Source organism: Callorhinus ursinus, unplaced genomic scaffold (assembly GCF_003265705.2).
Source record: "Callorhinus ursinus isolate GAN/ISIS: 27379988/994484 unplaced genomic scaffold, GSC_fseal_2.0 scaffold2, whole genome shotgun sequence".
Taxonomy (NCBI): Eukaryota; Metazoa; Chordata; class Mammalia; order Carnivora; family Otariidae; genus Callorhinus; species Callorhinus ursinus.
The window spans coordinates 91,188,116-91,211,013 of record NW_027397064.1 but is presented as its reverse complement, the minus strand read 5'-3'; the positions used below and the strand labels follow the sequence as shown (position 1 = coordinate 91,211,013).

At 41.4% G+C, this 22,898-nt stretch overlaps 2 protein-coding genes and 1 long non-coding RNA gene across 3 annotated transcripts in view; 1 reads left to right on the top strand and 2 right to left on the bottom strand.

Annotated features, from left to right (window-relative positions):
* Positions 1-13,146, bottom strand: part of LCT (lactase) — a 48,550-nt gene extending 35,404 nt beyond the window's left edge. Inside the window, exons 1-3 of the mRNA XM_025856748.2 lie at positions 12,507-13,146; positions 4,782-4,861; positions 2,128-2,211 (exon numbers count right to left, since the gene is read on the bottom strand). Coding sequence (XP_025712533.1) covers positions 2,128-2,211; positions 4,782-4,861; positions 12,507-13,146 — 804 coding nt within the window. The remainder of the gene's footprint in view (positions 1-2,127; positions 2,212-4,781; positions 4,862-12,506) is intronic.
* Positions 479-4,885, top strand: LOC112812116 (uncharacterized). Its single transcript, XR_003205206.2, has 3 exons — positions 479-657; positions 1,130-1,396; positions 4,747-4,885. It is a non-coding gene; the product is annotated as an uncharacterized lncRNA (long non-coding RNA).
* Positions 13,147-17,430: 4,284 nt separating the features above from the next.
* The window catches only part of MCM6 (minichromosome maintenance complex component 6), a 33,285-nt gene continuing 27,817 nt past the window's right edge, over positions 17,431-22,898 (bottom strand). Inside the window, exons 16-17 of the mRNA XM_025856736.2 lie at positions 21,460-21,599; positions 17,431-17,901 (exon numbers count right to left, since the gene is read on the bottom strand). Coding sequence (XP_025712521.1) covers positions 17,785-17,901; positions 21,460-21,599 — 257 coding nt within the window. The 3' untranslated portion in view covers positions 17,431-17,784. The remainder of the gene's footprint in view (positions 17,902-21,459; positions 21,600-22,898) is intronic.

Here is a 22,898-nt window from a genome sequence, read left to right as displayed (position 1 = left end):
ACTCAGCTGTTCTTCCTGTCCTGGGGGTGCTAACTGTGTGGGAATGCCATAGGCTCGTAACCGATGACCGCAGAGAGGGACCATCTCCTTTCCAGCTCTGTTCTCTCCTCATAGCTGGTGATCAGAGTGGTCATCCTGAATCTCTGGGGCTGCCTCCGAGCTGTCAAGTGCAACATCTGGAATCTAATTCCTACCTAAGGAAATAAAAGGAACAAAGAATCCCAGCAGGGCATAATCAATGGCTGCCAAGTTTGTCCAGGGAAGGTTTTACTGTTTGGCTGGCCAGCTATTGACTGAGGGTTCACAGCTCTATCCAGGCACTGGTGGGAGCAGGTCTTCTTGAAAATGTTTTGATATAAAAAGGGAAACCCGGTAAACCACATCCTCAAGCAGAAATTAAGCCCAAGCTCTGTTGATGGGCTCTCTGAAGCATGCTGCGTCTGCATAACCCAGACAGTTTTAAAATGTCAGCGTTGTCTGAACGCATTAACTGAGCAACAAGCTCTGGTTGACTTCCTTAAGGATGATAAAAGACAGATTTAGTTATCACAGGCATCGGAAGGCCTTGAAGACACTACTTAAGTGCCACTGAAGGACCAGAAATCTGGCTAGCAAGCCCACCAGGGCAGGCTCTGGGTCAAGGCAATTTGGGTTCAGGTAAGAAGATATTTACTAAAAAAATATATATATATATATATATATATTTTTTTTTTTACAAAAACAACTAAAATTATATGTGATTTTCAAAAACGTCACTCTCATTATAATGTCCCCAACACCTTGGAATTATTTTTGTTTTGGAGAGGCAGTGTGGTGTCACAAGAAAGCCTGCTTCCAATCCCAGCTCTGCTCCCTACCTAGTGTCTGACCTTGGTTATGTTTCTTACGTGTTGGGGTCTGCTGTGAGGGGGAGAAATATCGTGAGGATAAAGTGCCCCACATGGTGCTGGGCACAGAGCAGGCACGAAAATCACAGCGGCTATTACTCAAACGTCTTGCGACTGCATCTGCTGGCTTTGATTATGAGATCCTATTACTTGTAGATAATAAAAGTAGCGGTGCCTACAAGGTGCAGCAGGAAACCCACAGACCCCGGGGGTGGGACTGACGCTAATTTGTCTGTTTCCAGCTTCCAGCCTCAGGTCGAATGGAGATTCCACCTAGCTGCAGCACTGAGGGTTTGACACCGAGGAGCTTGGCCTTTCAACAGATAATCCATCTTACAATCCATCCGGCTTGGTGGTGAGGATGCTGGGATTCCAAACCAGGAGGCACAGGGCAGAAAGCAGAGGGGAGCGGTTTTGTGCCCACCCCTGCAAGAGCAAGAGGAAGTCATGGGTGAATGCTGGTGACCAGGCATCCCCAGAGAGGCCTGTGAGAAGGTAGCCCTTCAGGGGTAAGTATGGCAATGCTGAAAGGACTCGGAAGGTACAATCCATTCTACCCTGTCAGGAGGTGGGGGGGAATAGTCAGAACTCCAGGGAATTTGGAGTTTGTCGTCCTCAAGGAAGTTGCTCAGCAGTGACCAAGCATAGGGGAGAAAGCTAACAGGTGGGTAGGTGGCAACCAACATACTTTCTCTAACTAGTCACAATCATTACCCTCGAGGAAAACAATACTGGGAACAGGAAGAAAGGACCTAAGGTTACAGGAAGGTTCCCAGAGCTGGCCTCTGATTTAGCAGACCTGGGTGTGAAATGTCTTTTTTTTTTTTCAGTTGTGGGTGGGGAAATACACATACAATTTACCACCGTAACCATTTTCACATGTATAGTACAGTGGCATTAAGTCCATTCACGCTGTTGTATAACCATGACCACCGTCCATGAAATGCCTTCTTAAATCTTAGAAAGAACACTGAAATTTCAATTCTCAGATTTCTACACAAGAGATCATGTAAATATTTAACATGATAACCCTCCTGACCCCTTCCAGGGAAGACTGCCTGACCACCCCCCCCCCATGTTCTCCAGCAGTGCATTCAAGGGCGATCTCCCCCAGTGCAACTCTATCTCTGCCAACTGTGGGGGCAAGCTCAGTTTACCCATCAGCCAGGCCATTAAATGTCTACTATGCTGTTGGGAACTTTCTCCATTCATCATCAATATAGGAAATGGCTCAAATTACCTGCAATTTACTCAGCTTCTGTGGCAAACTTGCTTCACTTTGGCATTCGTAAGACAAATCAAGAGAGAGGAAATCAACAGTGCCCTAGAAATAAGTAAATAGGGTCGTTAGAACGTAAGCAATTTCAAGGCAAACTACTGTTCGGAAATATCCTTTTTTCTTTCTCCTCCTATTCCTAAACTGATACTCTGAAGTGAGATTTTCCAAGGGAAAAGCAGGCAGAGGACAAGCTGGGACAGAATGAGAATGTGTGCGTGGGATGTGCTGTTCGGAATACATCACCACAGACTCAGCAAAGTGCTTGGCACACAGTAAGTGCTCGATCAATGTATATGATTAAATGAGTGAATGAATGAAGTTCTGTATGCCAGAAATTGTGGGTTCCCACCAAACAGGTGAGCACTAAGGGAGTCATCAGAGGCCAGAGCTGCCCTGGTCAGCAGCCCTCCCATTTTGCCGGGATGGAAAGAGTGGAGCCCTCAGACACCCACAGGACCCTCAGGGATCTCTCCAGACCTTACTGGGATTTGGGGGATCATTTTAATTGTAGGCTATAGTCACTGGCCACTGTCAGGCCACAGTTTAAAGTCTGCCCTAGTGGACCCTAGCTTGGCATATAGTATTATTGGAGGACACAGCTCTCACGGTCCTGGACATACCACCCTGCATATATTCTAAGAACTTCAGATTCACAGAGTCTAAACCCATAAAGATACCAGTGGGATTCCCTCTCTGCCTATCTCAGAAGTCATTCTATCCTTATCAGGACTGGATCATCCCCTGTCATCTCTCCTCCAGAGATGATCTGTTCTTTCAGGACAAAGATCCTGGATAACGGCATCGGATGACAACCAAAGGCCCTATGGACCTTCGATAACTGACTCAGCAGTGGTTCCCTCTGGCTTTCCTAATCAAGTCGTCATCAGTGTTTACCAAATAGTCCACATCTTGCTCCACTTTCCTGAGTATCACTCCAACCCTTCTCCCTGCACCCTCTCAGCTCTTACTTTGGTCTGTTGATTCTGTACAACACATGCAGTCATTGAGTTCCTACCCTTAAAACCACTGTGCTCAGTGCAGCAGAGGAGGATTCGCATTTAAAGAGGAGTAAGAACCATGAAGCTTACCAATTAATAGAGAGTGTTAGCAAATGAGCCAATGACATGAAAAAACATAGAGAGTTGGAAATGTGATAAGCAAAGTCCACACCAATGGTCTTCAAACTCACCTGGGAACTGGGGAAGCCTATGAAGACCCAGGATGGTCCCTCCACATTAAGCCATGGCCTTTATGTGCTTTACTAGCTCTCCAGGTGGTTCTGATTCACAAGGCTTGGGAAATGCTGGTCTAAATAAAGGGCTAAGTGTTCCAAGTGGAGAGAGAGCACATCAGGTTGAGCAAGGGAGTATTATTAAATGAAGCCTCCTGATGGAGAGCATATGCACATGTATGTTGTAAATGGGTAGAATTTTGTTGGAAGAGATTTGAGCAAGGCTAGGATAGGAAACTCACATGAGTGCCCATGCAAGTGAACGGGAAGAAAACATAGCATACACACTGGGAAAAACAGGAGGGGAGACCTGAGAGAGAGCAAGACAGCCCAAGTGAGCCACACTCCGGAAGGCCCTGAGGAATTGGCACCAATTCTTGCAATCTGTGGCAAAATACACATTACATAAAATTTAGCAAGTTCAGTGTCATTAGGTTCATTCACATCATTGAGCCACCATCACCACCATCCGTGCGATGCATTTTAAAATCTCAGAGAGAGCACTGAGTGTAGGTTCCCTGTAGGGAACTGGTAAAAACTATGCTCTTGGAAAATCCAGAAGCCCCGGATGGCGTGGACTGGGGTAAAGAGACCAGTTCAAAGGCTATTGCTCAACAAGCACTTTTCTGATCAGCACTTCGGTCTTCTGGGTTCATGACCGATAGCGGTTATTACCCCTTGTAAATTAATTTAGATGGCATTCTGGCCATCCAGTCAGCCTCGGAGCTAGTTATTCAGAACCTTATCACATCTGCATTTTAAGTTCGTGAGCCGGTAGATCTGAGGACCCAACCCTGAGCCCCGGAACCTCCACGGACATGGAGACACCGGTGTCTGTTTTCCGGCACTGTGCTACCTATATAGCACCCTGTCGAATGCCACAGAGCTACAGAAATCAGCTATTTTTTCTGATGACTTTCCATACTGCCCAGCAGCCAAGCTTATAGAGGCCAAAGCTGTTTAATTCTCAGATTTTCTTTTAAAACTTTTCTTATTAAAATTGTAGTTACAAAGTTATGGTTAGTGGAGGCAGGAACCAAGATGGTCTCTAGGGAGCACATGATTTAAAAAACAAAACAAAACCCTTTACTCTTCCTTCCATCTGTTTTGCTACAAACTGGCCTCTCCTCTAATAAGCTATTTTGGACTCGGACTAAAAAATCGGAGCACACAGAGGTGCTGGACTTTTTTTTGCATAGACAAAAGCTGGGGCTGCAACAAATGAGATTTTGTTTGTAAACATGAATCTAGAGAATGGACCGCACTCAGAAGAGGCACTTACAAAAATGTCAAGCTGACAGATGAAAACTTCTCTTGTGCTCTAAAATTAAAATCACAACTTTCCTCAGATGTTACAAATACTACTTGGGGCAACTGTCATCACCTTGGTAAGCAAAGATGTGGACGGTTCCAGCAGGAGCTCTGAATCGGCGTCAGCTCGCAGGACCACAGAGAGCTTTCCACCTAAAACCAACCGGAGGAAGCAGCTGCAGGTGAGCGAGGTGGGACCACAGAAGCTGCGTGGGGACTCGTTTCCTGTTCCATGTTCACCGACTTTGAAAAGGGATTTCTGGGGGCACCTGGGTGGCTCAGTCAGTTAAGTGACTGCATTCTGTTCAGGTCATGGTCCCAGGATCCTGGGATCGAGTCCCACATCGGGCTCCCTGCTCAGCTGGGAGATTGCTTCTCCCTCCCCCTCCCATGCTTGTGCTCTCTCTCTCTCAAATAAAGCCTTTAAAAAATGGTGAGGGAGGATTTCTGAAGAAATCACTTACATCACTTTACCCCAGCTGAAAGATTTTAGGTGGCTTTAAAAATAAAAAAATTCCTTTAGAAGAGTGCTTGGCTTTGTTTGGCTTTGTTTTAGTAATCTCTATGCCCAACGTGGGACTTGAACTCAGAACCCCCAAGATCAAGAGTCACTCGCTCTTCAAACTGAGCCAGCCAAGTGCCCTCAAGGGGGCTTTATTTTGATAAGCATGATAGAACTTTGAAATCTTCTGAGTAAGGAATATCACTTAGAGACATTCAGTCCTCGTTCTGATAAGATAGCGCCATTATCTAGTTACTCAGTGATTGTGCCGGAGGGTTCCGTTTCGCCTTTCACAGATTTCCGTACTTTGGTTCATCATCACGTCAGCACACATGGAACATACAGCTTGTGCTTAACATTTTAAGATGTACAATTTAGTGTCATCTCTAGACTAATAAAATGAAACAAGAGTACAGTTAATCCCTAAGCAGGATGAACTCAGAAAGCATTTCTATTTGACTCTGCAAGCTGCTTTTAGAATTAGAGTGAACAAATACTCCCGAAGTTCCAGAAATTCTTACACAAAATAATCAAACTTCCCCACCATGGTTGCCAAACTTTTCCCAGTGCAAGCATAAACTATACTTCTTAAAATGCTGCAAAAGGCAGATTACTCAAAACTATGCCTTACAGGGATATCATGAAATAAATGAAAGACTTATATTTTGTTTTCTTTCTTTTTTTTTAAAAGATTTTATTTATGTGAGAGAGAGAGAACAGAGGGAAAGTGAGAGGGAGAAGCAGACTCCCTGCTGAGTAGAGAGCCCGACGTGGGGCTCGATCCCAGCACCCTGGGATCATGACCTGAGCCGAAGACAGATGCTTAACCGACTGAGCCATCCAGGCACTCCTACCATTAATTTTTTTTTTTAAGATTTTACTTATTTGATAGAGAAAGTGAGAGCTCAAGCATGGGGAGGAGCAGAGGGATAGGGCCAAGCCGACTCCGTGCTGAGTGTGCAGCGCGACAAAATGCTCGATCCCACGACCCCAAGATCACAACCTGAGCTGAAATCAAGCCAGAAGCTCAACCGACTGAGCCACCCAGGTGTCCCACCATTAAATTTTTTAAGTGTACATTTCAGTGGCATTAAGTACATTCACTTTGTTGTGCAACCATCACCACCATCCATCTTCAAAACTTTTCCAACGTCTCAAACTAAACCTCTGTATTCATTGAACAGGTAACTCCCCATTTCCTTGTCCCTGGTAACCACTATTCTACTTCCTGTCTCTGTGAATTTGATTATTGTAGGTCCTTTGTGTATGTGGAATCCTACAATAATTGTCCTTCTGTTACTGGCTTATTTCACTTAGCATAATGTCTTCAAGGTTCATCCATGTTATGGTATGTGTCAGAATTTCATTTCTTTTTAAGATCGAATAATATTCCATTGTATGTAAATAGCACATTTTGTTTATCCACTCATCCATCCATGGGCATTTGGGTTATTTCGAACTTTCAGCTATATAAATAACCCTGCTATGAAGATAGGTGTATAAATACCTGTTTAAGTCCCTGCTTTCAGTTCTTTTGTGTCTGTTCCCACAAGTGCTAGATGATATGGTAATTTTATGTTTAATTTCTTGAGGAACTGCTATATTCTTTTTCCATACAGGCTACATCATTTCACACTCCTGTCAGGAATGCATAAAGATTACAATTTCTCTATATCTTCACCAACACCTGTGATTTTCTGCTTTCTAAAATAATAGCTATTCTTTTTTTTAAAAGATTTTATTTATTTATTCGACAGAGGGAGACACAGCAAGAGAGGGAACACAAGCAGGGGGAGTGGGAGAGGGAGAAGCAGGCTTCCTGTGGAGCAGGGAGCCCAATGCGGGGCTCGATCCCAGGACTCTGGGATCATGACCTGAGCTGAAGGCAGACAATTAATGACTGAGCCACCCAGGCGCCCCAAATAATAGCTATTCTTATGGATGTGAAGGGCTATCTCATTGTGGTTTTGATTTGCTTTCCATAATGGTTGAGCATTCTTAATGATTGAGTTGATTTTTGTATGTAGTACAAGGTTAGGGTCCAACTTTGTTCCTTTGATGTGGATGTTCAGTTTTCCCAGGAACACTTGTTGAAAAGACTCTCTTTTCCCCACTGAAAGTTCAGTCTTTGCACTTTTGTAGAAAATTATTTGACCATATAGGCAAGGGTTTATTTGTGGGCTGTTTTAGTCCATTGGTATATATGTCTGTCCTTATGCTAGTACCACACTATTTTGATTATTGTAGCTTTGTAGTAAGTTTTTAAATCAGGAAATGTGAGTCTTCCAACTTTGTTCTTTTTCTTTTCTTTTCTTTTAAAGATTTTTTTTTTATTTATTGAGAGAGAGAATGAGGGAGAGAGAGAGCATGAGAGGGGGGGAGGGTCAGAGGAAGAAGCAGACTCCCTGCTGAGCAGGGAGTCCAATGTGGGACTCGATCCTGGGACTCTAGAATCATGACCTGAGCCGAAGGCAGTTGCTTAACCAACTGAGCCACACAGGTGCCCCTACTTTGTTCTTCTTCAAGATTGTTTTGGCTATTTGAGGTCCTTTGAGATTCCATACATATTTAAGGATGGATTTTTCTATTTTTGCAAAAACTGTCACTAGGATTTTGATAGGGATTTTTTTGAATCTGTAGATTGCTTTGGGTAGTACTGAAATCACAACAATATTAAGTCTTCCAATCCATGAACAAAGGATGTCTTTCCATTTATTTTTGTTTTCTTTACCTTCTTTTAGCAATGTTTTAAAGTTTCAGTGTACAAGTCTTTTGCCTCCTTGGTTAGGTTTTAGTTTTAAAAAAGATTTTATTTATTTGGAAGAGAGAGAGAAAGAGAGAGATGAGTGGAGGCAGAGGGAGAGGGGTAAGCAGACTCCCTGCTGAGCAAGGAGCCTGATGCAGGGCTCGGTCCCAGGATGCCGGGATCATGACCTGAGCTGAAGGCAGATGCTTTACTGACTGAGCCACCCAGGTACCCCTAGAAAATAACTTTAAAAAACTACTTGTTAGAGGGAGCATAACTCGGGGCGTCTGGCTGGCTTAGTCAGTAGAGCATCCAACTCTTTTTTTTAAACTCTTTTTTTTAAAGATTTTATTTATTCATTTGAGGGAGAGAGCACAAGCAGGAGAGGCAGAGGGAAATGGGGAAGCAGAGGGAGAGGAAGAAGCAAACTCCCCGCTGAGCTGGGAGCCCAAAGTGGGGCTCAATCCCAGGACTCTGAGATCATGACCTGAGCCGAAGGCAGATGCTTAACGATCTGAGCCACCCAGGCACCCAGAGCATCCAACTCTTGATCTCAGAATTGTGAATTTAAGCCCCACATTAGGCATGGAGCGTACTTAAAAAAAAAAAAAATGAGGGAGCATAACTCCCCAATCATTAAGTGTAAGCTGTGTATGGTGACTTCTTTCCAAAGAGTGCAGTTTGGAAAGGAGGAAAAAAGAGTAACTTTACCCTAGAGATACCTGACAAATACAATCTCAATTAGGTGATCAGGGTCAACTTCAACAGTATAAATCATGTTGATAGTATGTGCCCTTGATATGATATAATGAAAATAGCACTTTATTCTGTAATCTTCTTTCCTAAAACTCATAATCTCAGCCTATCCATGAGAGAAATATCTGACAAATCCCAATAGAGGTAGTCACAAAAGACCACATATTATATTATTCCATTCATATGAAATGTTCAGAACAGGGAAATCTATAGAGACAGGAAGCTAATTCGTGGTTGTTTAGGGCTGAGGTGAGAGAGGGGAACAGGGATAGTAGGATGATAGGTGGAGCCCCATGTTGGGTACAGAGACTACTTAAAAATGAAATCTTTAAAGTATACAGTTCAGTGGTTTTTAGTATAGTCACGAAGCTATGCAATCATATCCACTAATTCTAAAACAGTTTCATCACCAAAACCAAAATTTCTTATCCATTAGCAGTCACTTCCTGTTCTTTCTTCTAGCCCTAGACATTGCTAATCTACTATAGTGTCTCTATGCCTAGTCTGGAGATTTAATATAAATGAAATCATATAATTTGTGGTCTTTTCTGATGAGCTGCTTTCACTTAGCTTAATGTCTTCAAGGTGCATCTGTTTTGTGGCACGTATAAGTCCTTTTTGGGTAATTAATATTCCATTTTATGTATACACCACATGTTGTTTATCCATCAGTTGAGGGACATTAGGGTTGTTTCCACTTTGAGTTATTATGAAAAATGCTGTTATGAATATTTGTGATAAGTTTTCTCCCGGACATTTATTTTCATTGCTCTTGGAGATACACCTAAGAGATGAATCATTGAGTCATAGGGTAACTCTAAACTTTATCTGTTTGACAAACTGCCAGACTGTTTTCCAAAACAGCTGCACCATCATTCATTCCCACCAGTGTTGTGGGTTCCAAATTCTCTACGTCATTGCCAACACTTGTTTTTGTATGTTTTGTTTCTATTACAGCCATCCTAGTTGATCTGAGGTGGTATTCTATTTTAATTGTTGGATTGAGAAGTCACTCGCTGGGTATTTATTATAGTATTTTGCTTTTTTAAAAAAAGCAGTTCAGTAATTTTTTATAGTATTTTGCTTTTAACCAATATATTTTATACAACTTTTTTGTGTATATTAGGTGATATATTTTAAAAAGAACAAAAGGCTATGGGATTGGACTAAAAAGGGAGAGGAGAATAAGAGAAAGAAGAAAACCACCTTTGGGAATAGGAAGGAGACTGGAAAAAGAATTTATTTTGTGTCCTGCATTATATTGGGGTAGAAAATCTAATGATATTGATGAAACACAAAATGAAGGATGGGAGGAATGAGCAGCAGAAGAAAAGGAAAATATGAGCTTAAAAAAGTCTTTAGTAACCTGATGAAGATTAAAAATGGAATCTGCAAACATTTTAATAAACATGTTTATATAGTTTTATAATCAAAATAAGTCTATGGAGTCTGTCTTCAAAACAAGATAGATTTTCCTTTGTTTGAGATGAACCAAGTTCAGTCTTGCCTTCTTTCAAAGTTCATTTACCCAGTGCTTCTTCAGTAGAATTATAGCCAACAAACATTTACTTGCTCACCCTCTCCAAGGAGGGTTCTTGTTTCCAAAGAATCCAGTTTCAAATTCAACCTCTCCTCATCTCCCACCCTCTACTCCCAGCTCACTGAAGTGACTGCTGGGCTAGTTGCTGTCCCCCTGCAGGGGCTTTTCTCTCCACCTGGAATCCTCTTCTCCAATCCATTTGCTAGCTCCCTCCCTTGCTGTCCTTTCTGAGGACAATCTTCCCGACACACCCGTCTGAAATGGTCCTGTCCATACTCACACTTTCTTCCCTTGCCCTGCTTTCGTTTTTAACATAGAAAAAACGTTTGATCTCTTTATAATCAAATACATGCAAATGAAGCATATAAGGAGATGAGAGTTTTCAGGTGTCAAATTACCAATAATGATTACATCATTGAAGACAGGCTGAGTCGGGTCAGAGCAGTTTTAAAACTGTTGGTATACATTGGGGCGCCTGGGTGGCTCAGTTGGTTGGGCAACTGCCTTGGGCTCAGGTCATGATCCCAGAGTCCTGGGATTGGGTCCCACGTCGAGTCCCATGTCAAGTCCCATGTCAAGTCCCATGTCAAGTCCCACGTCAGGCTCCCCACATGGGCTCCCAGCTGAGCGGGGAGACTGCTTCTCCCTCTAACCCTCTCCCCTCTCATGCTGTGTCTCTCTCTCTCTCTCAAATAAATAAAATCTTTTTAAAAAAAGCTGTTGGTATACACTATTAAAACTTTTCTGGAATATAATTTAGCAACATGCTTTAAAGTCTTAAAGAATGCATTTTTTTGACCTAGTAATTTCAATTCCAAGAATCAGAAAGAATTCATCAGAAGGTAGGCAAAGGTTTATATATAGGAACATTCATTGCAGTGTAATTCATAATGGTGAAAATTAAATAAACTTATGTAAAAAGTAATATATATGGGGCACCTGGGTGTCTCATTTGGTTAAGCCTCTGCCTTTGGCTTAGGTCATGATCCTGGAGCCCTGGGATGGAGCCATTGGTTTCCCCATGAGCAGGGAGTCTGCTTCTCCCTCTGACCTTCCCCCCTCTCATTCTCTCTCAAATAAATAAATAAATAAAATCTTTAAATAAATAAATATTTCTCTCATTTATATATATTATTTTATTTATATTTTAAAGGATTTTATTTATTTCTTTGAGAGCAAGAGATAGAGATAGCCAGAGAGAGCACAAGCAGAGAGGAGAGGGAGAAGCAGGCTCCCCGATGAGCAGGGAGGCCGACTCGGGGCTCGATCCCAGGACTCTGGGATCATGACCTGAGCTTAACCAACTGAGCTACCCTGGCGCCTCATGAGAGAAATATTTAAAACTCTGATCCCTTTATATGATGAGAATCTGTAAGACCATTGAAAATCATGCTCTCGGGACACCTGGGTGGCTCAGCCGGTTAAGCATCTGCCTTCAGCTCAGGTCATGATCCCGGGGTCCTGGGATGGAGTCCCACATCGGGCTCTCTCAGCGGAGAGCCTGCTTCTCCCTCTCCCTCTGCCTCTCCCCATCTGCTTGTGCTCTCTGACAAATAAATAAATAAATAAATAAATAAATAAATAAATAAATAAATAAAATCTTTAAAAAATCATGCTCTCTTTCAATGAATTTTTAATAAAATGAGAATATACTCATAAAATATCTTACGTCTAAACAGTAGGATATATAAGTATGGCATATATGTTACATACTATGTATACAAATATACATACTGCCCAAACCTACTGAATCAGAACCTGAATCAAAATTAGCTTTGAAGCAGGAATATGGACAATTGCAATTACGCTCTTCTCACTACCTATCAGTATACCCCTATTTTATCTGTCTTCTTTGCTGGAATGAAAACTTCAGCTAGAATACATAACTTGCTTTGCAGGAGAGAAAGGGTAGACTGAGGGAGGATGGGCAATCTTGAAGCCTTGGAGAGTCGGAGGCAGGACTGGAGAAGGAAGGGCAGAAAGATACTCCATGGCAGCACAGACTCAAGATTGGGGAAGGAGTGCTGAAAAGAGATTTTCAAAGGAAATGCTGGGCACTCTGCAATATGAGCCACCTGTGCCCCTCTCCATTGGGAAGTTTTCAGTACGATGTTATTTTCTCACTAATGAATACACATGACAAGATTATTGAAGGGGAGTGGGAAGAAATGCGAAGTCCTGCTGTAAGGATGGTAGGGGAAGGTGGGTGACGAAGACGGCCAGTGGGTCAGCCCTCAGGGTGGTGTGCACTTACCTCGAGAAGCATATTTTTCATGGTAAATCTCATAGGCTTTTCTGTGGGCATCAGTGAGGGTCTGGAGACGTGAAGATCTTGATTCCTGTTGGGGAAGCTCTTTTACCACCTCCTCCAAGTCACTAAACGTGAACCAGATCTCAACCAGCTCCCCAAAGGAGTGGAAGGCGAATGTGGCATAGTCCGCAAAGAGATCAGCAAAGACTGCACTTCTCCGGAGGGTGCTGGCAGGGAGGGTCCCGTGATGCAGAACGACCAGGGGCTGAAGCTTCGCCATCTTGAGGATCTCAAGGAATCGCCGGTAGCACTGCACTGTCTTGCTGTCTGGGTTCTCGGAACTTCCTGCTGGGAGAAGTTGTGCCCATGGCAGAAATACTTTATAATGGGTGATCTCACTGGCATGAACACGACTGAAGTACTCCGGCAGGGAAGAAGGCAGTGGTTGTTGACAAACATAAACGCTTTTGTCCTCTGCTACAAAGTTAGAACCCTGGGTTCCCAGTGGACCACCCAGGTTGTACATCAGGTCATTGGTGAGAGGACCAGCAGCTGAAATGAAGTTTGTATCAGATTCCCAATCTAACCCCCAGGATGAAAAGCTTAGGAGGACAATAAACACTGAATTCCAAGTCAGCTCCATTTTCAAGGACCTGTTAGGAAGTATGTGGAATCCTTACTTTTATAACAATAGCTAGGTTGTAAAATGCTAAGGGATTATTAACACTTAATATTTAACTGGGTTATCTATGGCAATGAAATCAGTGCACGGCTTACCAGCGTAATATCAAAAATTTAAAGACCATAGAGATAACACAAAAACCTCAAACATCTCACACAATTTAAGCAGATGAGCCTGGAAAATGTATGAAGGGGAAAAGTAGTCCACGTTTTTCCCTGAATTTTGAATTATTTTAAAATTTGTTTACATAATAGGACAAAGGTGAGTCCCTTGTCAAGTCTTTCTCCCCCCTGAAAAATATGTAAGTAGGGGCGCCTGGGTGGCTCAGTTGGTCAAGTGTTGGACTCTTGGTTTTGGCTCAGGTCATGATCTCGGGGTCCTGGGATCGAGCCCTCCAACAGGCTCTGCACTCATCACGGAGTCCGCTTGAGATTCTCTCCCTCTCCCTCCGCCCTTCCCCCTGCTCTCTCTAAAATAAATACAGAAAATCTTTTTAAAAATTATAAAACATAAAGAAATATATATAAGTAAATGATGAACACATTGTGTAAAAGATTCAAATATAGAAACATACATGAAAAACCTGCAAATTCCCCTTCCCCAGGCCCCCTTGCCTTCCTCAGGTAAGCACTCTCAACACTGTGCTTCCTTCCAGTTTTCTTTCTTTCTGTAGTTTAATGATTATTCAGGAGTCAAAATGCGTGGGTTTAAATCTTACCTGGTGAAAGTTAATTTCTCCGTGCCTCTGTTTCCTCATTGGTAACAATGGTGAATAGATAAGTTGTGAGAATGAAATGAGATCATTCTTCAGCATGTTTAGAACAATGCAACTCAATGAAAACTATTACAAAATATATACAAATGCAAACATATGTAAATGTATAACATTTTAAACATATAATTTAACATATATGGGATTATGCCTTATGTATTGTTCCTCAGGTTTCTTTTTTTCCACTTAACAGCTCCTGGAACTCTGTCTATATCAGAATATATAGAACCACTTATTTTTAACAGATGCATAGCATTCCACATAAGGGTGTACCCTAATTGAATCTCTAGCATATAGAACACTGGTTGATTCCTAATTTTAATGTGTTGCAAATGAATATCTATATCTATACATCTTTGTCTAGATGTATGACCATTTCTTTAAGACAGAGTCTTAGAAATTAAGTTCTAGACTCAATGTTATACACATTGGAATTTTGATTGAAATCCAAATAGTCTTCCAAAACAGGCTTCTTCAAATTTAAATCCTACCTAATGTTAGAAGGATGCCTAAATCTCTACTTTGCTAACACCTGTTATAAAACTTCACATTTTTCACACTTTGAAAGATGAAAATATTATCTCCTTACTGATTTCTCATTTTTCTGCTTAGAGGGGATAGCTAGCTTCATGTTATACCATATATGCGTGGGTTTATTTCTGGGCTATTTTGTTCCGTTCACCTATGTGTCTGTTTTTAGGCCAATACCATACTATTTTGATTATGGGGTCATGAATTTGAGCCCCATGTTAGGTTTAGAGATTACTTAAATCAATAAAAAAAAATAAGTTCCCTCTTTGAACTGCTTTTGCTGCATTCCATAAATTTTTGTATGTTGTATTTCCATTTTCATTTGTCTCAGGTATTTTTATTTCTTCTTTGAAATTGGTTGTTTGGTAGCATGTTTAATCTCCACATACTTGTTGATTTCCTAGTTTGTTTTTTTTTAAGGTTTTACTTGAGAGAGAGAGAGACATTGAGAGCAAGTGGGAGGAGGGGCAGAGGGAGCAGCAGATTCCCTGTGGAGCAGGGAGCCCGACACGGGACTCAATCCCAGGACCCTGGGATCACAACCTGAGCCGAAGGCAGATGCTTAACAGACTGAGCCACCCAGGTGCCCCCATTTTCCTCTGTAATTGATTTCTAGTTTCACACTAGATTATGGTCAGAAAAGATGCTTAATGATTTCAATCTTCTTCAATTTATTGACTTATTTTGTTGCATAACATGATCTGCCCTGGAGAATGTTCCCTGTGTGCTTAAGAACGTGTGTTGTTACTTTTGGACGGACTATCCTATATATGCCCATTAAGTCCATCTGGTCTAATAGGTCATTTAAATCAATGTTTCCTTATTAGTATTTTGTCTGGATTATCTATTCATTGATCAAAATGGGTACTGAAGTCTCCCACTATTATTGTATTGCTACCTATTTCTCCCTTTAGGTGTGTTAATACTTGCTTTATATATTTAGGTACTCCTATGGCTATATTTGCATTTTTTTTCCATGTGTCCTAGAGGTATTTCCATTTCAAACATGTAGGTTTACTCTATTTTTGTTTGTATATCCTACAGTACAGTTGTACCACAATTTATGTAGTCATTTCTTTACTGATGGATACCTGTGGGGATTTTGTTGGAAATACATTGTAGATCAATTAAAACATTCAAGTCTTCCCATTCAGAAACATGTTACATCTATCCATTTACTAAACATGTGTCTAATTTCTCCATAAGGATCTTATACATGCTCCATCATCCATTAGCCACTTCACCTCCTTGACAAGTAACTTGTACAAGAGAAGGGTGTGTGGAAATATAAGCACACTTACTCAAGACATGCAAAAACTGGGGCTTTATTTATAGTAATGACCTCACCTTGCTCTGGAAGCCCCCACTCTAATGGCAAAATTGGGAGGAGTATTCACCAAAAAACTCATCTTTCCTATGCTTCAAATTTCCCTTTAGGTAAATATTTGATCAAATTAAAGTTCAAATTTGTCAGGCTGTTTCTTTCAGGACCTCCCCATCTCATTTCATCATGTTGGAAGTCAGTGCAGAGAGGGGCTCTTTCTTGCTGTCCCGAGTTTTCACTAGCCTGTTACTGAATATCCTGCCTGTTATTTGTGCCTTATGCTAGCATCTCCTAACTGCCTCAACAGGAAGTTTGGTATCTTAAACCCTGGTTTCCTCTTCCCAACAGCTTCTACCTTCATTAATTAGGAACATACCTTTGACAGAGGAGTTTTTAATCTGTATCTGCTAACTGTGCAATTTCTCTATCCATTCCCAAGTCCTCCTCACCCTACTGTTTTCAAGCCATTGGAGAGTGAACTCATATACAACATATAAACATTCCCTAACTGGTCCTGCAGGGGCCCAAATGCCATCTGTTGTTAAAAGGTGCAACAATGAGAACTGCTACATCATGAACATACTAATGAAAAAAGTACAATAAACGTTTAATTTTTATAAACTGTCTGAAAAAATAAAACACAGAACTGGACTAAACCTTGGAAAGTAATCTCCAAAGCCCCTTATCCGTCATACTAATTCTAAGGACTCCTCACAGGAACCTAATCTTAAGAGGCTTTTAATGCTATACACTTCCACCTACCTACTGACTAAACAAAAAGGGAAAGACTCATGTTTGTGAGTACAGCTGCCCCCCACCCCGAATAATTTACGTTTGAACTGTGTGGGTCCATTTTTTTTTTAAGGTTTTATTTATTTATTTATTTGACAGAGCAAGACACAGCGAGACAGGGAACACAAGCAGGGGGAGTGGGAGAGGGAGAAGCAGGCTTCCTGCAGAGCAGGGAGCCCGATGCGGGGCTCGATCCCAGGATCCTGGGATCATGACCTGAGCCGAAGGCAGACGCTTAATGACTGAGCCACCCAGGCACCCCTGTGTGGGTCCATTTATACATGGATTTTTTCCAATAAATATATTGGAAAATTTTTTAGAGATTTGCAACAATTTGAAAAAACTTGTAGACAAGACTTATAGCCTGGAAATACTGAAAAAATTAAGAAAAAGTATTACTTTAAGAATACAATATGGGTGCCCGGGTGGCTCAGTTGTTAAGCGTCTGCCTTCAGCTCAGGTCATGATCCCAGGGTCCTGGGATCGATCCCCGCATTGGACTCCCTGCTCAGTGGGGAGCTCACTTCTCCCTCTCCCACTCCCCCTGTTTGTGTTCCCTCTCTCGCTGTATCTCTGCCAAATAAATAAATAAAATCTTAAAAAAATACAATATATAATACATATAACATACAAAATATGTGTTAATCAACTCTTTATATTATCAGTAAGGCTTCCAGTCAACAGTAGGCCATTAGTTAAGTTTTTGGGAAGTCAAAATTAATACACAGATTTTTGACTGGGGAATCTGGTGCCTCGAACCTCCATGTTATTCAAGGGTCAACTGCGCAGTAATTAGAGCAGGGAGGAAATAAATCCAATAGACAAATGAAGAACACATTATTTTATTTTGATGAAGAAAAGCAGTCGTTGGCAATTATAAAAAGTTATTCACATACCATAAAAGAACTGCACCTTTTCCTATATATGTGAAAACAAGGTCTTGGTTACAGAGACCAAACACTGGGTTCCAACTTCATCTAGACAAGAAACATAGCTTATGTTAATACAAAAGCGTATTACAGGAATGTGACATACAGGACACCAACTAGGTTCTTATTCCTCAAAATAAATTTTCCTGAAGCCTTGCTCCCAGAAACATTTCTCTTGCGAGTAGAGCTACATCCGGACTCCAGGCCAGGACGCAGGGGCCAGAGTCTCTCAGTTAGTTACTTTCAGTATCTCAATCTTCCAGCAAGTAATTAGGGTTAACTACCAAGTAGGGGTCTTCTTCATAGCTCTCACTTCCTTCTGTGGAGCCTTTCAATCCAGCTTGGGTGAGCTCAATTAGAACATGATCCTGTGAACACAAACATTTGTCCTCAAGTCTCCAGTGGTATTGTAAAAATGCCCCCATCCATAGAACTTGACCCTCTGAGTGTGTGCTATTAGCATTCTCTTCCATTTCCCCTTCAGAAGGACTTAGACAAAGGACTATCCCTTAAAATCTTTACCAAGGTTCTGTTAAACTCCTTTCCCACTAGGATACAGACCTTTTCATACCATACACCTCTTGAAAAATTACAAAATACATATATGAGCTCAACAACATTGTGATTTCAGTAAGGTTTCCTGGCATACTACAGCCTATAAATATAATTTCAAAAAAGATAAGAGGGGGTGCCTGGGTGGTTCAGTCAGTTAAATGTCTGCCTTCAGCTCAGGTCATGATCCCAGGGTCCTGGGATAGAGCCCCACATCGGGCTCCTTGCTCAGCGGGGAGCACAAGCAGGGGGAGCCTGCTTCTCCCTCTCCCTCTGCTGCTCCCCCTGCTTGTGCTCTGTCAAATAAATAAACAAAATCTTAAAAAAAAATATGATGCATGAATTTTAAGATTATGCAACTGTGTAAAATTGAATGATAAATATGCTTATCATTCTGTTAATCACTGATAAGTGTTCTACTTTCACTTATGTTAATTTCTTTTGTTTTTTTTAAAAAGATTTTATTTATTTATTTATTTTAGAGAGAGAATGAGATAGAGAGAAAGCACAAGAGGGGGGAGTCAGAGGGAGAAGCAGACTCCCCGCTGAGCAGGGAACCCGATGCAGGACTCGATCCCGGGACTCCAGGATCATGACCTGAGCTGAAGGCAGTTGCTTAACCAACTGAGCCACCCAGGCTCCCCTATGTTAACTTCTAATTACTGGTCACTAAACTCTTTCATATACCATCCATTCATAATTCAGTTAGAAGTAGAATCTAAAGATAATCAACATGGAAAAATTTTCACTCTTGAGCTATGAGCTAATAAAAAAAGGTAGAACATGCCACATGTACCTGTAATTCATTCTAAAATAACCAAACAAATGAAGGGCACCTGGGTGGTTCAGTTGCTTAGGCATCCGACTCTTAATTTCAGCTTAGGTCATGATGTTGGAGTTGTGACATCAAACCCCCGCATCAGGCATGGAGTCTGTTTAAGATTCTCACTCTCCTTCTCCCTTTGCCCCTCCCCTCCGCCCCCCAGGGCATGTGTGTTCTTTAAAAAAACAAGACTAACCCACAAAGGAAAGGGACTTCCAGCCAAGCTCATAGAGAACTCAGGAAACAGTGATTTGACCCAAAGAAGGCAGAAATGTGCCAAAGTATGAGCACCATTGTCACTAAGAGGGACTGAACACTTTCAAGAGCTCACTTTATGTACTAACACACCCTCACAGGGAGAACACCTTATAAGTACAGTATAATTTCTCTATTCTTTTGTAGTGAGCTAGCTCAGGTGGTGGAAACTTAAAAAGGCAGCCCCAGTTCAGATCAGCTAATTTCACCAGGTGTCCCAATGTGGATTTCCTGTGTGGGTCATTTTATCTTACACTGATCCCAGGAGACACTAGGGAGGGAAGGACTTGGCCTGGTACAAACACATTGCCCACCACTAGAAAGACCTCTGAATGCACACCACCCCAATTCAGCTTTATCTTCATAGATATTATTTATTAAATTCTGATCTGAGTAATTGTTCTCAACACCCCCCCTCCAACAGACACCACGTGTAATCATACACTCACATCTACTCCCACAAGTAAATGACTTTTCAGATGATACAACACTGATATGTGACACCCATAATATTCATATAGTGGACACTATAAAGTGAACTGCAGGACGGCTAAATCGGCCGTTTAAACAGAAATATTCAATCATTCAACGAATATTTGACCTCTCTATATGCCAGGCACCACTACAGATCTTGGGGATATAGTGGTTAACAAAACAAAGTTCCTGCCCTCTTGGTGCTTGCATTCTAATGAGACAAACTGAACAATGATAAGCACTATAAAGTAACATGAAGCAGGTTAGGGAGTGATACCAAGGAGGCTCTTATTCGACAGGCCAGGCAAGAACCACCGCTTTGAGAAGGTAACATTTGAGCAGATATCAGAATGGAAGAGGGGATTTGGGTAAAGAGACAAAGGAGGAAGACACGTGAAAGGTCTTCATGTTTGGTGTATCTCAGAATAGTGACAAGGCCAGCACCACTGAGTAGCAACAGGAAGAGTCCTACGCAATGAGGTGAACAAGGGATTTGATTGTGTAAGTTTTGCAGGCTATGGTATGGACACTAGATTTTATTGTAAACACGAGGGAAGGACTGGAAGGTAGGGCACTAAAACATTTTGATTTGTTAAAAGTTCTGTCTGGCTGCTGGACACAGAGCCAGTACAAAGGAGGACAGTTAGGAGGCTCTTGTGAAAGGACATGCATGGGAGCTTAAGATGTGAAGGTGGGGAGAACAGAACACAGAATACACATACTGAAGGCAGGGCTCACGGGGTTTGCTGCTAAAAGGAGAAGCTATGAGGGGAAATTGGAATCATGGATGAATCGAAGGTAGAAGGCTTAGAACAAGTAAGTACATGGGAATGGGGGAAGAACTGTTTTGAACACACTGAGTGTGAGATGCCTATAGTTCATGAGTAGGCAGCTGGCTAGACATCTGGAATTTAGAGGAGAGGTGAGAGCTAAATCTGGGAGTCATCAGTAGATGAGTTTAAACTCATAGAACCCAATGAGATCACTCAGGTAATCAATGTAAATAGAAAAGAGGTCTGAGGACTGAGGACAGCACTCCTTTTAAAAAGTTACAAGACTGGAGAAAAGAGACTAAGAGGAAATAATCAGAGAGATAGAAGAGCCAGGAAAATATGGTGACTTAGAAGGAGAAATCAACGTGACAAATGCTACTGACAGGCTGAATACAGAGAATGACCAACTTCTGTGAGCAGGGAGGAGTATGCCTGCGATGGTCTGTAAGAGTGGGAGAAGTCACAGCACTGGGCAGTGTCAGTGTGAGGTCGGTAAGTCGTAGTAAAGAACGGACCGGTCCGCTTGAGATTAGTGGTCATGAATTTAAAGTAGGACATGGCCCGTGGTGGTATGCCTTTCTCCAGATACTTTTAACTGCTTGGATGCAGGATAGTTCAAGAATTATATTTAACCAAGGCTGGGGCTTCACCAATCAAGTAAAACAGATTACAGCTTAAAGTTTAAGAAAAGAGTAATCACTGGGCCAGACCATATGTAGGCTGGCTGATGTGGGAAGTGAGGATATGGGGAAGAGGAAACATAGAAAACAGGAGACAGGGGTCAGAATGCTCACAGGTTTATGGTTATGGGAGTAGAAAACAAAGGTTAAAAACACTCAGACAGTAAGACCCTAAATCTACCCTCCAGATTTAACTTAGGTTCTGCTTGTTTCAGCAGAGGAAAGAAGTCAATTAACTGCTGTAAATTCTTTTTTACAATTCATAATTCTAAGTAGATCCCAAGAATTCAAAATAAATGAACATGAGGCATGTAATCATACAAGAGTATGATTACTCTCGTAATCATACAAGAGTAGTTCTGTACGTACATAGTGGGTGAGTCGATGAATGACTTTCTCTATGATTCTCTTTTTATTTATAAGTTCCTCTTCGGAATCTATTTCTGATTCGATTTCCTTCAAGTACCAATTAACAAGCTCACTCCTCTTTAATGCTGACTCATCCTCTTCTGCAACAAAAAATACATTTCAAAAGGATTAAATTTTCCTTCTAGCAAATTGTATTGCCAATCCTTGGGGTTTGCATACACAAGATAATGTACAGATTAGATAACCATCAACCTGTCAGAAAGTGTATCTGCTGAAGTAAGATTTGCAGCGTTCCAGGGTAAGCCTGAAATAACCTGTCCTATTACTTGTATTAAAGTATGCCTCACTTTATCCTGAGGAAAAAAAAATCTAATAAATAGAGATTATAAGAAACAAGTTTCTTAAAGCTATTAAGATTTCAAAGTATGAAGGTGTTTCCTCTACCTTCTATGCTTCATCACCCATGGGAATGTTTTCCAATAGCAACTGAAAGCATAAATTAGCAACAGCAAACAAAACTTCTTAAACATTAACTTTTCCTCTTTGGAACACGGAAAATTTCATGCATCTGAGATCAACCAAGAAGTGAAATAAAAAATTACCAATTTATTTCAGTAAGGTCTATCTACACTGAATGACTTTCTACTTCTTAAGAGTCCAAAGCAGAACTCTAAAGTCACAAGAAAAGTTGGAACTTGGATAATACAACTACTACAGAAAGTATAATAAAACTACTCAGTCTTGACTCTAGCTATTGCTAATAAAATACAAAATCAAAAATAAGAAAATTCTAGCTTTACTGACAATGCCTTTGAAAAGTTTTATTATGGGTGTACTGAAACTTCATTATTTAAATGTTCTTGGTAAGTGACCTTCTTGGTTTAAAGTTGTGCTCCCTTTTGGGGGGAGCCTAGGTGGCTCAGCTCATGATCCCAGGGTCCTGGGATGGATCCCACATTGGGCTTCCTGTTCACCCTCTGCCCCTCCCCCCAGCTTGTGCTCGTGCTCTCTCTCTCTCGCAAAAATAAATAAAATCTTAAAAAAAAAAGAAAAAAGTTGTGGGGCACCTGGGTGGCTCAATCAGTTAAGCATCTGCCTTCGGCTCAGGTCATGATCCCAGGGTCCTGGAATCGAACCCCGCATCAAGCTCCCTGCTCAGCAGAGAGCCTGCTTCTCCCTCTCCCTCCTGCTCTGCCTACTTGTGCTCGCTATCTCTCTGTCAAATAAATAAATAAAATCTTAAAAAAAAAAAGTTGTGCTTCCTGTGCTAGACTAGAGAACAGCTGTCTACCTGAAACTGAGAATTCTTAACTTACTTGACTGGGTGAATAGTATTTTTTTTTTTTTTTAAAGGAAGACCTAGCAGAATTTGTCTGTGGAATGCAGATAGTGTCTGGGTGCTAACCATACCTCTATTCCATTAATGGTCTGCCATGTTT